This window comes from Nymphalis io, chromosome 10 (assembly GCF_905147045.1).
Source record: "Nymphalis io chromosome 10, ilAglIoxx1.1, whole genome shotgun sequence".
Lineage (NCBI taxonomy): Eukaryota > Metazoa > Arthropoda > Insecta > Lepidoptera > Nymphalidae > Nymphalis > Nymphalis io.
In genome coordinates, this window is record NC_065897.1 from 6,295,875 (window position 1) to 6,312,370 (window position 16,496).

The 16,496-nt window shown below is 32.1% G+C and overlaps 1 protein-coding gene across 6 annotated transcripts in view; it reads right to left on the minus strand.

Annotated features, from left to right (window-relative positions):
* Positions 1-16,496, minus strand: part of LOC126771249 (dachshund homolog 2) — a 133,508-nt gene that overhangs the window by 41,845 nt on the left and 75,167 nt on the right. For 4 of the 6 annotated variants that reach the window (XM_050491036.1, XM_050491035.1, XM_050491034.1 and 1 more), the window contains 3 exons: positions 7,947-8,017; positions 7,394-7,645; positions 2,225-2,443 (listed from right to left, as the gene is read on the minus strand). In XM_050491036.1, coding sequence (XP_050346993.1) covers positions 2,225-2,443; positions 7,394-7,645; positions 7,947-8,017 — 542 coding nt within the window. The remainder of the gene's footprint in view (positions 1-2,224; positions 2,444-7,393; positions 7,646-7,946; positions 8,018-16,496) is intronic. The other 2 variants (XM_050491037.1, XM_050491033.1) reach the window with 1 other exon arrangement.

A 16,496-nucleotide genomic window follows, 5' to 3' on the forward strand; every position in this document is an offset into this window, starting at 1 on the left:
CTATCTGCTTTCGCATGTGCCATTTGTCCGTTGAACAGCACTTAGCTTAACAAAAACTGATAGTTGTTAAACAAAAGAGGTGAACAAAATCTCGTACAAGCCCGGGCCATTTGGTTCAGAAATAAACTAAGCGGTAAGAATTAACAGGGATAAAGGATTAAAGAGTAGCCGAAGTAGATTTATGTCGCGATGATTGCGATCGGAACCTCTCTGCGAGTTACGAATGTTTTTAAAGCCACTATGCTTACAATTAAACCAGACTGGAATTGAAAAAAGGTGACGAGAGTTTCGCAAAAAAATATAATTATTGCAATTTCGAGTCAAATGAATACTAGAATATTATTTTATATAATTTTTATGAATTGTTATGAATAATATTCTTTGTAAAATTGTTACATATATGATATTAAATATAGTATCATATTATCCGCCTGAAAAGTCTTCACGGAAATTTCTAGCCATTTTGCATTCATAGCTGTAACAAATCGAAAAAGTTTTATCACGGTGAAGTCCTTTCATAGGACCCTCCCGTGTTATCTGATAACACTCTGAATGCAGTACATTTGTCTGAGCGACACCCACATTGTACCTCTGGTGTAAAAATTGTCAACGAATACGTCTGATATCAATCTACTTTTTGTGCGCGACAGAGGGGCGACAGTTTCAACTAATATTTACCTTCGTAACCACAAAGCTACAGAATAGTACGTGTTTCAACGAAACTGTCAGTACATTAAGCATAGACTATGTAAGGATCAAAGGATATAAAAACTTATATATAATATACAACCAAAAGGACGACCAACTAAAAGACAAGCCTCTCAACCAATACCCACCTATCAATTCAGCCGAAGCGAACCAAGCGGGTGATTGCTGTAATTTCTATAAAAAATCAACGGTAAGGTTCGCCAGACACATCGATTCAAAAAAATATTTCATCAAGAATAATTTTATTATCGTAATAACAAAATTACTGGTTTAGTAAATATATTCTCAATTTCCAATCTTAAGCCTTTAGCACTTAGGAAGTTATTCTTTTGGCACTTGCAACATATCAGGGGGAGAAATGGAACCTTTTGTTGGCCTATAGCATTATTATTTCTCATTTTGTTTTGTTTATTAATACAATTGGCTCGAGGCGCAATATTGATATTCAAGTTTGATGATGACTCGCACCGCGTTTTCTCATCCTCTGTTTTTATAGCTTTTAACAATTGCGTCTTTCTTTCCTTTTGTTTAGACATAATCTGAATAATATTATATTGAATATATGTATTTTAATATTTTAAATATTGCATAATACTTTCTATACCAAGTTTTTTTCTAGTTAATAATACATAATCATAGATGTAAATTATCTTTGATATGTAAGAATGAAAGCATAGTGCACGAACTTATTTCTCATGGTGAAAACAAAATGACGTGAATAAATAACTCGCAGAAATATCAATTAAACAATTATGCTGTCCGAATGGAATCGTGGGTAATGATAGTGGGTTGTGCTATAACTCAGGCGCATCTGTTCTACGGCTATTTGCAAAGGCACGACATGCGCCCGCGCCGATTCTCGCATGGAAAATAGATATTCGTATTGTCCTAACTGAGTTTGAGATAAGCCTATTGAATATTATTTATTACATATAAAATTACTTCTTAAAAAATCTTATTCCATGCAATTTTAAATAAGCACTAAAAGAAAATATAATTAACGATAATTTCACAGATACTTGTTACGACGACAATAAATTAAGTCAATAGGATAGGGTTATGTAGAAGCAGCATCGAATGCAAATAAACTACACGAAGTGGATGCGAGATGCAAGTATGTAGAAATTACAGGGTAAACGAATATGATCACAGAGATTCAACGCTAATCCATCTTGGTATAAGACTGTTTATAAGAAATTCTATATCCGAAAGTTATTATGTACCTAATATCGATTATAACATTAAAGTGTTATATCCACTGGAGAAAATGTTTAAGTCCTCATAATATAATAAGCCTTAATTTTATATGTAAATTCATAAACGCTTAAACTACAAAGATTGGTAATGGACTGCGCCTTCAATGCTAAATAGCTTAGGGTATTTTTACCTTAACTCTATGGATCTTATCATAAATCCATTTATTCAAGTGAACAACATAATAAGAATCATGTTTTATTTAAATGAGTATAATAACGAGATTGAAGTTGATAATTTCAGATTTGATTAATCAACTCACCTTTTTCGTAACTGATTTGCCGTTCCTGTTGACGGGCGTTATCTGCTGCGACTTTAAGAAGGCCCTGGATGTTTCTGAGAAGAGTTTCTGTAGATGACACCAGGGTGTCAGCGGTGGGGTCTACGGGAACATTAGGTGACGACCCTTGTGCGGGATAGTTGACGGGCGCCGGGGACGCATTGGTTGGTAGATCGCGTTCGCCATCACTCAAGTCTGCTCCTAGGCAAAAAATGCGTTGTTTATTAAACTGATAGAAAAGACTTATGTATTTATTAAAGTATAATTTGAAAATATTTTTATTTATCATCTTTAAAATTACCGGCGAACTAAATGTTTTATTACGTAACAATTCAAAAAATCAGGATTCTTAAAAAGCACAAAAAATATGTAAAATAAATAATAAAGGGATATCAATACCAATTAATTTATCAACTGCTTGCTTTAAATATATTGGATACAAAACAATCAATAATAAAAACGACATTACAGATCGCGTGCGTGTATCATTCGCATAACAATTATTATTGTAAGGTACATGGAAATCGCGTGGTAATCCACGCGGTGCCTTGATGAAGCAAAGCAAGCCCTATTCGAATACCATTGAAATGTAACTTAATAAATTAAACGCCATCCTCTTCTTAAGTTGCTCATAAATTAAATACACATACGGGATGAATGATATACACGATTATTTTAAACGACCCTTTTTCATTTAAAATAGTGAAAATATTTTATTTTAACATAAATGAATTAATGTTTATTAATACAAAAAACATATGTATATTCAAAAAAAGCATTTAAAACTACTCGATATTTATTATTCGTAAAGTTCAAAATCTTTTTTGTGTTCAAAGAAGGAATAAAACTATTTATTTTTATCATGTCTCTACTGTGTAGCTCAGTTTACAAGTCGTTTCACAGATACTAGTCGGAATAAGGACACGGTTAGCCATTCGACACCGAATGGGCTGTCTCTAAGCGATTTATATATGCTTCGCTGCACTATACCGCTTGTTCCTTTTGCGATCTTAGATCAGGTACTTGAATAGTACCAATTATAACGGCGTTTATATCTTTGTATTATTTCTGTTTTATACTTAAGCTAACGACTCGTATTTCATTAATTTAATCATATACCTAGAAATCAAATGATTCAAGCTAAGTAAATAGTTAATATTACTTCAATTGATCTGCGTCTCCCACGGTTCAAAGTAATATATCGATATATATAATTTAACTGACACGATATTGAACGCTCATCACATAATAAAGACAACATCGTTTCGTCATTGTCGATGAGCACGATAGCACTTTCGACTTGTCACAACACGATCTTCCTAATAAGGCCAATTAACAAAAATTTTAATAATACTTACAAGCGAAATTAAACTCTCTGAGACTTGATTTAAAAATTAATTTACATTTATAATTAATTGTTACTAACACAACCAAACGAATATAAGTCGAAACAGGGTCACAAACACGATGATTGAAAGAAAGAGGTAATATCGGATCGACAAAGATCAAAGTTGAATGACACGAATGTGAAGAAAAAGTTTTTTTATAACGAAGACAGGGTGATCGCCATGATTATGCAGCAAGATTTGGGAAAAAATATGATTAATCTTAAATCTTAAGATGAAAATTATTGATTAATTATGTAATTAATCAATAATTTTCTTAATTTTATGACTAGATTGTTCATTGAAATTTGAGATAAATTAAAAAGATATATTAGTGTAATTACTTTTATAATCAGACATTCGAATTTTTTTTTTATTTATTTTTTTTTTTTAAATTATATACATGGGCAATTAGCAAAAAAGATACCTGATGGTAAAAGGTTATAAGGGGTGCCATATACATATATTGGCACTGTCAGAAATGGTATGCATTTCTTGAAGTTCCTTGTGCCTTTAAACCGGAAAATTTATTTGGCGGTAGAATAAATTGAGTGGAAGGTTCTTACCCAAAAGTGCCTGTGCATGTGCCTTGAAAGATATTGTCGATATCTATCTATTAACCCTAGATAATAGTTAAAAATAAGGCATTTTTCTTTAAGGTATCGAAATTTCAAATTCAAAGTCAATATATCCATGATGTTTTCTGATTTCAGATATACAAGTATACTGTTAGTCTAAACTTATGTTATATGACGATTTCAGTGGAAATAAAATTAAACTAAGAATTAATGTTTACAATTTATTTAAAACCAACAATAGTACATAATTGTATGATTAGGAGACTATCTTCAAACGCCATGTTATTTGCACCTACAGAAATGATAGATTATATCGCTTTGTAAAGTTCCCACGCTTAAGGAATACATGTTCAGCCTTCGACAGCTACATATACAATCCTTATTGTTTCCCAAATTCGCCCATTGTAAGCTTCTGTTATTTACATTTTTGGATCATTGTTTTGATTGACGTCGATATTTGCGGGAAATGATTAATTTTGTTAATAAATTTTAACTAAAGAACTAATAAAGAAACGAATACCATTAATGTGTGCTTTTTTTAAATAAAATCTCGTTTCACAAGATAAACTTTATCGTTATAATGAGTGGCAACAAGTATAATATTATTTATTTAATTTTCTGTTTATATAATTTAGTGAGGCAGGTATAGGATGCTAGTAACGAGTTTCCCCATGATTGATGATATACGGAATGCTAAATTGATTAAAATATTTAGTATGTTAATAGTTTCAATATACACCTCTGTGTGCTATTATACTGCCAATGCTGTAGTAGTATAACTAATCTTCGAACATCTTTGAAGAAATTTTCATGCCATCCATCATTGATCTTTAATCGTCTTAATAGTGCAAGAAATATAATAATGATATCTTATCTTATTAAAGTAAACTTAGATTGATATTAATTATCTACTTAGTTACCGTTATCTCTGGTGATGTATCTTCTTGTATTCTTCTTCGAATCGATTTATAAAGAAGTTTTGGTGTAGTGGTTAAAAGTGTAATGGCATATGTTGTTTTCTTATAATTAAATCTCTATATATATAGGCAAAGATCAAACAACTTTGTACCTTATTCTCTTCTGCTTGTCAAACGATTTTCTCATATTTTTTTTGTTTCGATCTTTAGTGTTACCGATTCAAAAATTGGGAACGAGAGTAGAAAATTCATGTATATTTTCCTCGGTTTTTCGATAATAATTAGGGTAGAATTTCGACAACTGAGCGAATACTATTATGTATAAAATGACTATACTCGTAAATTTTAAAAGTAATACATTTTAACATATAATTTATCTGTAGATAAAATTTAGTCTTGATAAGTATTAGTGAGGTGTAAAATTGAATTGATCCTTTAAGTACTTCATACTATTAAAGGTGATCGCAGCAGATACTGGTAATAAGATTTTATTATATTGGACCATTATAAGTAAACGTGCGGTGCTCCGGGATCAAGACGAGGAATAATGTAGGAACTAGCAATCAAGATGCGTTTGCAAAAAACATTTCATTGTTACTTCCTTCGCATCTATAATAGTTGCGATGTAATAAAGACTATTTTAATTTCATCTGCTTGTCTTTATAGCACTCGTTCTTTAATTACCAATAAACATAAACATCAAGTCAGTCATCAAGTAACATTGTTGAATCAGTTTAACTCGAAGTTCTATTGCTTTTTTTTTTTAATAAAAAGATATGATTTTATGGCTGATAATTTCCGAACTAGGGACGTGAGCGTTTTGTAACTATTACTGGGTAATTTTACTGTGCATTACATGTCGTATATCTGACGGGTGATACAACGTTGTGTTAACGCAACATGGATACTTTCTTGTCATAGCCGTGATTACTGATCTAGCGACGTATTAAAAAGATTAGTCAATTATAAATTGTTGATTATTACAAGATTAAGTTGAATTTATCTCGAGCGATAAATAATGTATAACATAATTTTATCTGATTTTAAATGGACTTGTTTTATTTTGTATTTATTATGAGGGGTATATATTATTTCCTAAAAAAGTGATTTTAGTACTATCAACATATTTTATATAAAGAATTTTGAATTCTATAATCGGTGACAACACTAAGTTTACATAATAAAAACAAACAATAAACAATAAAAATAAAACATACAATATTAATAATAAAAAGGCAACTATCGAGCTTAATGGCGGTGTTGGTAGAACATGAGTAGGTATATTCAGAACCTGTATCATTCCTGATGTCTTGTAAAAATGTGTATCTTGTAATGTATATTATATGTGTGTAATTCTTTTATAGAATAGGTAGGCGGACGAGCATATGGCCACACATTGGCATGGTAATAAATCATCGCTTACATAGCCAATGCGCCACCAACCTTGGGAACTAAGATTTTACGTCCCTGCCTGTAATTACACTGGCTCACTTACCCTTCAATCCGGAACACAACAATATCAAGTACTGCTGTTTTGCGGTAGAATATCTGATGAGTGGGTGGTACCTACCCAGACGAACTTGCACAAAGCCCTACCACCAGTAATCTTCGAACATCTTTGTAAAAATTTTCATGCCATCCATCAAATAAATATAATGTGTATAAATATATTTTTTTAAATAATTTTGTATTTTTGTTGATAGTTTTATAGGTACGAAAAAACTGTGTTGGTTTTTATAATAAATACTTATGTTTTAAAAAAAGTTTTACTCAATTTGACTTTGTACCAACGAAATATATTATTAATGTTAATTAAGATTACGATTTTTATTAGAATATAATGAGTAACTTTTATCCGCTTTTATTTTAACAAAATTGATACCTTTTTATCGAGACTAAAGATTTTTCTGTAGGTGTATATTAATGGCCAGCATTTTTATTTAGAAATTATGTAACCGTAACTCAAAGATATATTATATAAATGTACATAAGCCCTTATTTGTAGTACTTCAAATGGTCTATTTTGAAGTGCTGTACTAAGCAGACGATTAGAAGGAATTTTCTTAAAAAATCATGCGTATTATATAAAAAAATGTTGTATTAGTTCTACCTACTTATTACGTTATATGCAAAAAGTACCCGTCGTTTTTATTTTCACTTATTTAATTATATCAAGATTGATTTTATAAGCGTGTTCATTGTTCAGGATCACATTAAAAATGTAGCAATTACATTTGGCTTTGAATACGTGGATACGTTTTGAAAACTTACCGTCATCCTCATCTTTGACATTATGGTCTTCTTGATCGGATAGAGCACCGTCGCTCTCATCAGTATGCGAGCGTGGTGACACTGCAGCAGCTGCAGAGGGTATTCGCGAGGGCTGGGGAGTACGGCGAGAGGCGGCCGAGCTTCGCCCGCTCGCAGACCCTTCTCCGCGATCACGCTCGCGCTCAGAACGCTCGCGCTCGCCCGAACCGGACTTAGAAAGGTTCAGCACAGGACTGTGGCCTGGAGACGAACCTGTTCAAAACAGGATATTAAAATAGACATTCGAAAGATACATTCAATGCTAAAATTTACATTTATAATCTTACTAATACATTACATTTATAGCTTAATAAATAAGTTCATTACTAGCAAAAAGCAACTTCACTTAATGAGACTAGCTTAGAGCACATTTCACCACTCTGGTTTTTTTGCAGATGTTATACCATGTGGCAGAAGTACAACAGAAGTATTTTTGAAGAATATAAATAGGAATGATCAGTATTTATATTATTATCTTCAGTAAGCTTTAAAAAACATATTGATTAATTATTACCATTATGTGAACCCTCTCGAGCTTTGTCCATGGCTATAACGCGTTCGATGTCGCCTCGTTCATCTCGCAACCTGTAACAAGAGGATATACCGTTTTCAACACATAAAATAAACTATTTAAGCTAATTATAATAAACACGTTATAGCATTTATATTATTATTAATTCCACGTCATGATATCCTGATCATTAGTATTCATGTTTGAAGCCCTAGAGCGGTTTGCCTTTTGTATTTATTATATTTGCAGGGGCGTGGAGTTGTTACTTGAAGAAAGCTCATACTCAAATTCATTTATTTAATGTAGAAGTAACACTTAGTTAAAGTAATGTAAAAAAATACCTCCGAGTCGGAAAAGGACAAAATCTAAACGATTTTTTTTAATTGCCTTCTTCTTTATATCATAATCAGAATAATATTTTAATCTTATTTTTGATAATAGTTAAACGTAATGAAAGAGGGCTATTTGCAACAAGGTTGCTTACATAGATTGAACATTTTAACCAATTTCCATAGCGAAAAGCAATCGAATTTCACAATAAACAAGATCATATGTCAGCACCTTGTTATAGATACAATCACGAATCATAAATACCGACAATCGGACACGCTACCACGCAAAACGAATCCCAACAAAGCCACTGACAAACAGTTTTATCATTTGAAACCATAAAGCATGCTACCCACTGAGTTGCGGAGCTACTACAAAGGGAAAAGTATAATATTATAAGACCCCGCTGAGTTCCTTTGTGAACGGATGAAGACGGTGTGTGTAATCATTTTGTACGGATCGGTACAGTTACCCTAATTCCGTAGGCTCTTTTTGATTGTGAGTTATCGTTCTTTGAAGCTTCCATTTTGTTTTTAAGAACCTATCAATTCAATTTACAACTAGCTGTTTTGTATATAATTGTTACAATAAACCTCAATATGTCTGTCCTTTTTTATCTATATCAGGAAGATAGATAGATTGGTTTGCTGAAGGTCTGTGGTCACTTCTTCCAATAGGCATTGCAGGGCCTGATGTGTTTTATGTTCATATATCCTTTATCGACTGAAACTCATGACTGATGAGGGGATAGCATCCAGAACAGCAATGTTATCAAAATTTTAATTAATTTCTTAAGAAAATTGACTGCGCTTAATTTCGTCACAATTCAGTTACATATTCATAAACAATCAACAAAATTACGTATCTGCATGCTTATAACGAGTAATATATTACAATAAATAAAATACGGTATTGACAGTATTTATTTCACAAAAACAATGAGTGAGTTATTCATAAAAAAATATATCTTAAAAAATGATTTCCCGTGTCGGAACCAATTTCGCTCATTTCAAAGGGGTTAATGCTACAATTTTTGCTCAGTAATGCCTTTTGAGCATTTGAATATAAATGACGTCTGAAAGTGAAATGTAACATACATAATAAGTGGCTGTTTTAAGCCTTCGCGGAACCCTTTTGTGGATTACAGAGCAATTTCGAGTGAAGTTGAAGTTAGAATACATTTCGTTTAATTTGGACACTAAAATCAAAATTAAGTTATTTTGTAACAGTATTTTATACAATTCAAAAAAATTAAAAAATAAGTTTAATAAAAAAGGAATGAGATGCATGAGATAAAAATTATATTAAATTATTAATGTTTATTATTAGTTGTTAATTTTTGTAACAGTTATAAAATAAATTTGGCAAGCTTTGACCGGGTGCTTAGTAAGATAAATTGCAATTTACGGAACATTATCTCTGTCGTATAGTACTCTGTGCTCCAACCCTCGGAATGGAGTCGTCTCGTACTTTACTGACGAGTCACGAAACACTGCTTGAATTTAATATATTTTTCATTTCCGCAGCTATTAATATGTTAATAATTCCTTGCATCTTTAAACTTTTACACCGTGAAATTATAATATGCTCAAAAAAAATGTATTCTATAAAACAGCGACATATCTTCATAATGAATCACACAAAAAATAATAAAGGTGAAGAAATATTTTATCAATTAGTTATAAGAAATAAGGAGACAGGATATTATTTGACAATCCAATTCAATTTTAATGAATAAAAATAAATGAGGCCTCGCGTCCTGAACGAATCCAAAAGAAATGACCAAATCATCACAGTGCGATCGGACAAAAGATAACGTTGTATCAATAAAGTAATAAATTATTTCCACTTCCTTCGTTTTATTTTCATCATTATAAAACTGTTAATGTGATCGATGATATTTGAAATTCGTTTGGTTGCCCCGTGCATCAACATTTTTATATTAATTTACAAATTAAAATAGATACAAACTAACAATAGTAGATAGTATATTAAAAATGTATGTATGCGTTTATTCAAATAACATAACTCAATTACAATAACAAAAGGGGCTTATGTTTGTATCACAAATAATAAAACAAAATAATACTACCTACCTAATATATTACAAAATCTCAAAATAAATAAATAACTGAAATTATGTCTTTAAAAAATATTAACATATTTTTCTATTTTATTTGAACAACGAAAGTTTAATAACAGTTCAACAGTCGTTGCATCAAATAATATTATTCATTCTCTTGTCAAATTTTAAATTCGAGATGAAACACGACTTTTTTGCGAATGCAATGTAAAGTGAAAAAAACAAACCGAACCGTGACAGATTGAGGGAGGCAAATTAAATAGTCATTTTGTTATGCTCGGATTTTTATTTTACGAGATAAATTCTAAGCAAGTTTAACACTTTTTTATTTAAAGATAACGATTATGATTTAAAGACTGATTCTGATAGTTACAAATAAATAAGAAGGAAACATGTTCGTAAACGTAGCTGACGCAAAATTGTTTAATAAAAGTACTTAAAAAGTGTTAAGAAAAACATAATACCTATAAAATGAAATGACTATTTCTAAAGTATATGTAAATGCAATACAAATTAGTTTAATGTATACTACTCTATCGCCAGTATAAAATAGATATGCTAATGATTTGCTAACAAAATTATGAAGGTTAACTAAGTTAGTTAACGCTAACCATTGCCATTACAGGACGAGCAGTGGCCTAAACAGATATTCCGGGGCCACGAGCGCGGACAATGCGATGCAATCACCACCGAAGCCAATGTACGCTGATTAGTTAATTCTGAACCGTTCATACTGCCTAATATTGCAGCGCTTAACGTTCCAAACCGTTCTTGTATGCATAATCTGATTAGAGTAAGTATTATACAAAGCTTTCGGTGGTGGCGCCATCTATTTACATAGAGGTGCTAAAACTGCGTCAATCGCGTTGCGATGATAATTAAAATGTACGCTTAGGTTGCTCACATTGCGAGGAATCGATTAAGAAAATCAAATCCTCCCGGAGCGTCACTGCGTAAAACATTTGCTTGACACCCAAATCAAAAATCGTTTTAGCTCACCCTCCCGAGGGAAGTTTGGGGAAGCGTCGACGCCTCAACATTTATTATTTCAGACATATCACTCACATGCAAAACAAACTCCGTCCGATCCATCAAAAAGTTTCCTATCCCCGTCTCCTCTTCGACACAAATCGAGTGTGTAAGTACTGCGGTTTAAGGAACTAGGGTCACACATACCAACGTCTACGAGTTAACGAAGAATTCTCTACAATTGGTCTATGTGTGACAAATGATTAATTGAGTTAAATATAAAAACGATTGTTACTCGTAAACGTTACGTAGGAAAAATATCTTGTCTTGTTTTATTTAAATTCTTAAGTTAGGAGTGTATAAAATAGGTTATAAGCAACAAAATAAATAAGCCTGCTCATCCACAAGAAATGAGCATTGTAACCCCCGTAACAGTCAACAAAGCTTCGAAGAAAATCGAGCGAAAAAAGGCTAAAAACACCTTAGGGGTTTACTAATCGAATAAAAAATATCAGCGGCCGATGCCAATGTATGGGGGAGGAATGGAATAAATTATAAAGAAAATACAAGTAGCAAAGGGGCTGCAGGCAAGTAAAAACTTTTATGTTTATGCAGATAACAAACCTTATGTCTCGTCTAATACTTGTCGATTTAAATTATTAAATAAAAGTTAACTGTAAATCTTTAAACAACAGATAAAGCGAACGGATGACACTGCATAAAATATTACCCGTATAAGTAATATACAAAGTCTTTATAATATATTTAGGTTAAATATATATATTAAAAACATAAAAAATATTTTTGTTATATCAGAATACTTGAATTTTCCGGAAAAAAAACCACAAATAAGATTATTGTCAGAAGGACCGAAAAGAAACACTTAGGGCAGAACAAGTATGGCGAAATGCAAAAATAATAGGAAAGAAGTAACATGATGACTTGTCGGCAGCCGCACCCTCCGCATAAACGTTACAATGTCATTTGTAAAAATTGCTGCCTTCCAACTTTTTCGATTTTATAACACAAAATACGTAGAATGGATGTTTGGAAATATTTAATTTATCCAAAAAAAAAAAAAAACTATTATCACTACTTACATGATTTTTATAGTTAAACGTTTCATATGAGAATATTAATCTGTTAAATATTTATTTTTCGCTTTTAAAGTGCGCTCTACAGTTTTCGTATTTCTTTACGACTTTGTCTTACAAAAAATAACAAGATTCAACAAGCGACAACAGGATTCGCTAGTCAGTGGGACCTTTGCGGGGGAAACCGGAGACAGTTATTTAAATTTGAATAATATAATATGAAAAAAATTACGTCACTTAATACCGTAATAAAAGTGCACTAAGCGACGGGGGCATTATGCTTGCCAAATGCAAAGAGGGACAAGCAAATTTCGCTTATGAAACGTGAAATGAAAAATAAACTGCGTCGGGAAAAAAATAAAATATGTCTCGAAGGCTTTAGAGCTCATTATAATATTAGAAAAACGTGAGAGGATTTAAGTTGTCATTGGTGAGCATAATAGATGAACTTTTATAAGGAATGACGGAAGAACATTTTGAATTCTAATAAGTACTTAAACGCTGAATGCATACATTCGGAATAACATTAAACCTATATAGAATTATTATTTACAGTAGTAATTAAGTGTAGTAAATGAATGTTTAATCATTAGAAAAATATATCAAAATAATAAGCTATTTGTTCGCAACAGATTACAGTAGCGTAACGAGATTCCGATCGGATCCGTGCGATGTTATTAGGATTTAAGCGCCAGCGCGTCGCCTGTCTCCCGGCACAATGTTGGATAATTATGCAAAATTGCTTCTACGATTCGTAGTCCCCGACTTTTTAGGGACATTACCATTATCTGTAATGGGAATGCTTTTTGATAATGTTGAATTTCATTGTAATACCTTTAGGGAAATGTGAGTTGTATTGCCCATTACGTCGTTGTGATGCTATGTGTTTTTTTTTAATTTTGTAATCCTAGTAGTACATTTTGCCGACCACAGATTGCATAAGTACGGCTTCAAGGCATGCAGCATATGGGATAACCGCAGAGAATTCACATTCAACGACACACTTCCAATTCAATTCCTTGGATAATGTGACGCGACAAATTCTCTCTTGCCTTCCAGCGGCTTCCAGCGCAGCTCGTCGAATAGCATAAATTTCTCGAACGTAGATGATTGGACTTGTTCATCGGCTGTGATCGCTGGATGCACACGGAGCAGTCGCATGGGTAATGATTGCAATCGAAGTGACCGTTCGCGTTCACCGCAACGTGTTTCTAATGAGGCGATATTGGAAACTTTTTATAATTATTACATTATAAGCTTTTTTTTGTATTGCAACATTTGCTTATGATTTTATTTATTTATTATAGTATATACCATATATATTTGAAAATATTTAGTATCTCGAGTGTTAACATTTTTGGACAGTATATATAAAAGCAAATAAAAGAATGGAAGAGGTTTAAGGTGTTAGAAATTTAGTTCGATGATATAAATGTCTCTGAGATATCATCTAATGAGCGGACACACTTTGAAGACGATTATCTCAGAAACAGTCGGCCAAGCCACATCGATCATAGTATTGTTCGTTCCATTGATAAACTTAACATTATCCTATAGATAAGCATTAAATTATTTTAATGAACTTATCGAATATTTCTTAATAAAGTTAAAGGTTGTTAAAAAAATATTTAATTTCTTAAAATATAGATATGTAAAAAGTTTGTTCAGGTTCCTTAACTATTCTAAGATTATCAATAAATATAAAGAAGAGAGAATAAATATCAAGAACTGTATCGCAGTAGACACAGTCAACACAAAAGCTCTGCATACGTGCAACATTTATAACGACAATGAATATGTAAAAGTAAATATATTTCCAATCAATATCGTTTACTGAAACATTTTAAAAACAGCATGTTTGTTCTTTCCGATAATCAACGCAATAGAAACAAAGCCATCTGTTCCGAGCGACCGATACAGCGCGAGCGGGGAGTTCGGCAGAAAGTAAACAGAAAATATAATTTAGAAGCAATTTAACGCGATATGTCCGCAATCAAATTGTCTCGTTAATACCGCGCTATCAAAACATTTGATTTGTGGCGTAGGGTTGAGTGCGGTTATTTAGCCATTCGATGCTACGCCGGATGACCCTTACTTATGTTCAATCAATTATTTATTATTGATGCATTTCATAAAATTATTGAGGATCATCATGAACTGTAAAGTTTATGTAAATTGTCTTTCTTAAATTAACTTTCCTCTGTGAAATCTTATAACTATTAGGTTAATTAAGTACAAATGAAAAACGCATATTCAGTTGATTAATGCATGCTCACACTCGACACGGCGTCGGCGCGGAGTCAGCGTGTAAACAGTAAAATACTTTTTATTCGCGTTGTAATTTCACCGCTTTGGATTTGCATAACAAAACGGGAAGCGGGAAAAGGTCAGGAAGCGAACGGAATGGCAAGTGTCCGGTTTGATGCCCAGTCAGCAATGCTGGCTGACGGAGCGCTTGTTTCGACGTTCTATTACACTTGCCGATGCCGGTGTAATATGTTACTAATATCCTATCATCGATGTAGCCTTAGTGATGTATTTTTTACGATCCATAACGGTTATGATCTGTAATATGCTTTATATATGCTTTTTATAGTCATTATTATGTGCCTCCGAAACAATTGAAATACAAAGACTGTTTTAATTGTAAAAATGTTCATTCAAATTCATTTGGACGTGTTATAAGCAGTAAGTTGATTCGCAAAAGTTTTGCAATAGATAAGAAGTATTTTATAAAACAGATTTCTCGTAATGTGCTTTTAATGCCAAAACAATACGAGTACGAAGATAATTTGAACGCAGCACAGATTGCTCAAACTCAGGCGTTTCGCATGCATATTCATGATAACTTTGCGCCACATGCAAATTGTGATTTACACACTGTAATGAATTCTTTTGATCTGTGGATTCACATATTTGATTTACCCCATCGATGTCGGTATCAACATGCCATATAATTACGTATTCATAGTTTTTCTGCAATTATATGATAATCCTCACATAGTAAAATTTTAAATATAGATTTGTTTGCTTTTTATCTTTGATACCAGCTAGTGATTTAAAATTTATGATGAAATACGTTCAATTAATAATATTATAATTGACTTAATCTTCTTCTAATATTGTTCATTATTACTTAGAACCTAAGGATTTGAACACCTGATTATTTACAACGAGAGAGAATAAAAAAACATATTAAATAACTAACAAAAAATAATCGTCACTAAATGTATCTTATATATGTAGTTTCAAAATTCAATTAAGTTACCTCACTAAAATTATAAAATTTAAATCCTGACATTATATTTCACTTGGTTGTAGGGCTTTGAGCAAGCCCGCCTGGGTAAGCTAGCATTCTTGCGACCATTCCACGCGGTCATGATGTGTACAGTAGCTATTTTTAATTTTTATTTGTATATATTTAAAACTTTACTGTAAAACTCTTATTTAAATAAATAAAATTTTAATCAAAAAAATAACGTTTACTTATATATTGATAAATTGGTTCTTGTTTGCATTAGCTTGTATTCTTTAATATTAAAATTCAAAAATTTCAATCAAGACAAGAGTAAATTTAAAGAGAATTGTTGTATAAAAAGTAGAATTTTAATCATCTAGATTGTAAAGAGTAAACATCATCAGCGACTCCATTATTATAATATTGCTATGGATACACAACAACGATCCACGAGTCGAGTGGAAAAAGTCTACTAAAAATTACATAATTACTTTAGCGATACAACTGTTCGAAAGAAACGCAGAAATGACAAGACGATGACAAATGAGCATTGCCGCGTCCAACACAGTCGGGTGGCGGACCTCATCAAATTATTCCCCACTTAAAAAAATCTCCGTAAACAAAAACGCACTCAGAGAAAAAACATTCGAGTCGCAGGGTAAAAAATAGGTATTGGCAACATTGATTGATGCGTACTAATAGGGCGCGAAGGAATGAGGCCGCTGCGTAATTAAAGGAAAAGTGACATCTTCTGTCATTGACAGCGTGGCCAAGTTCTAGAAATAGAACGGTCACGCCTTTTGGGGAGGAAGTGATTAGTGTTACAAACTTATTAAAAA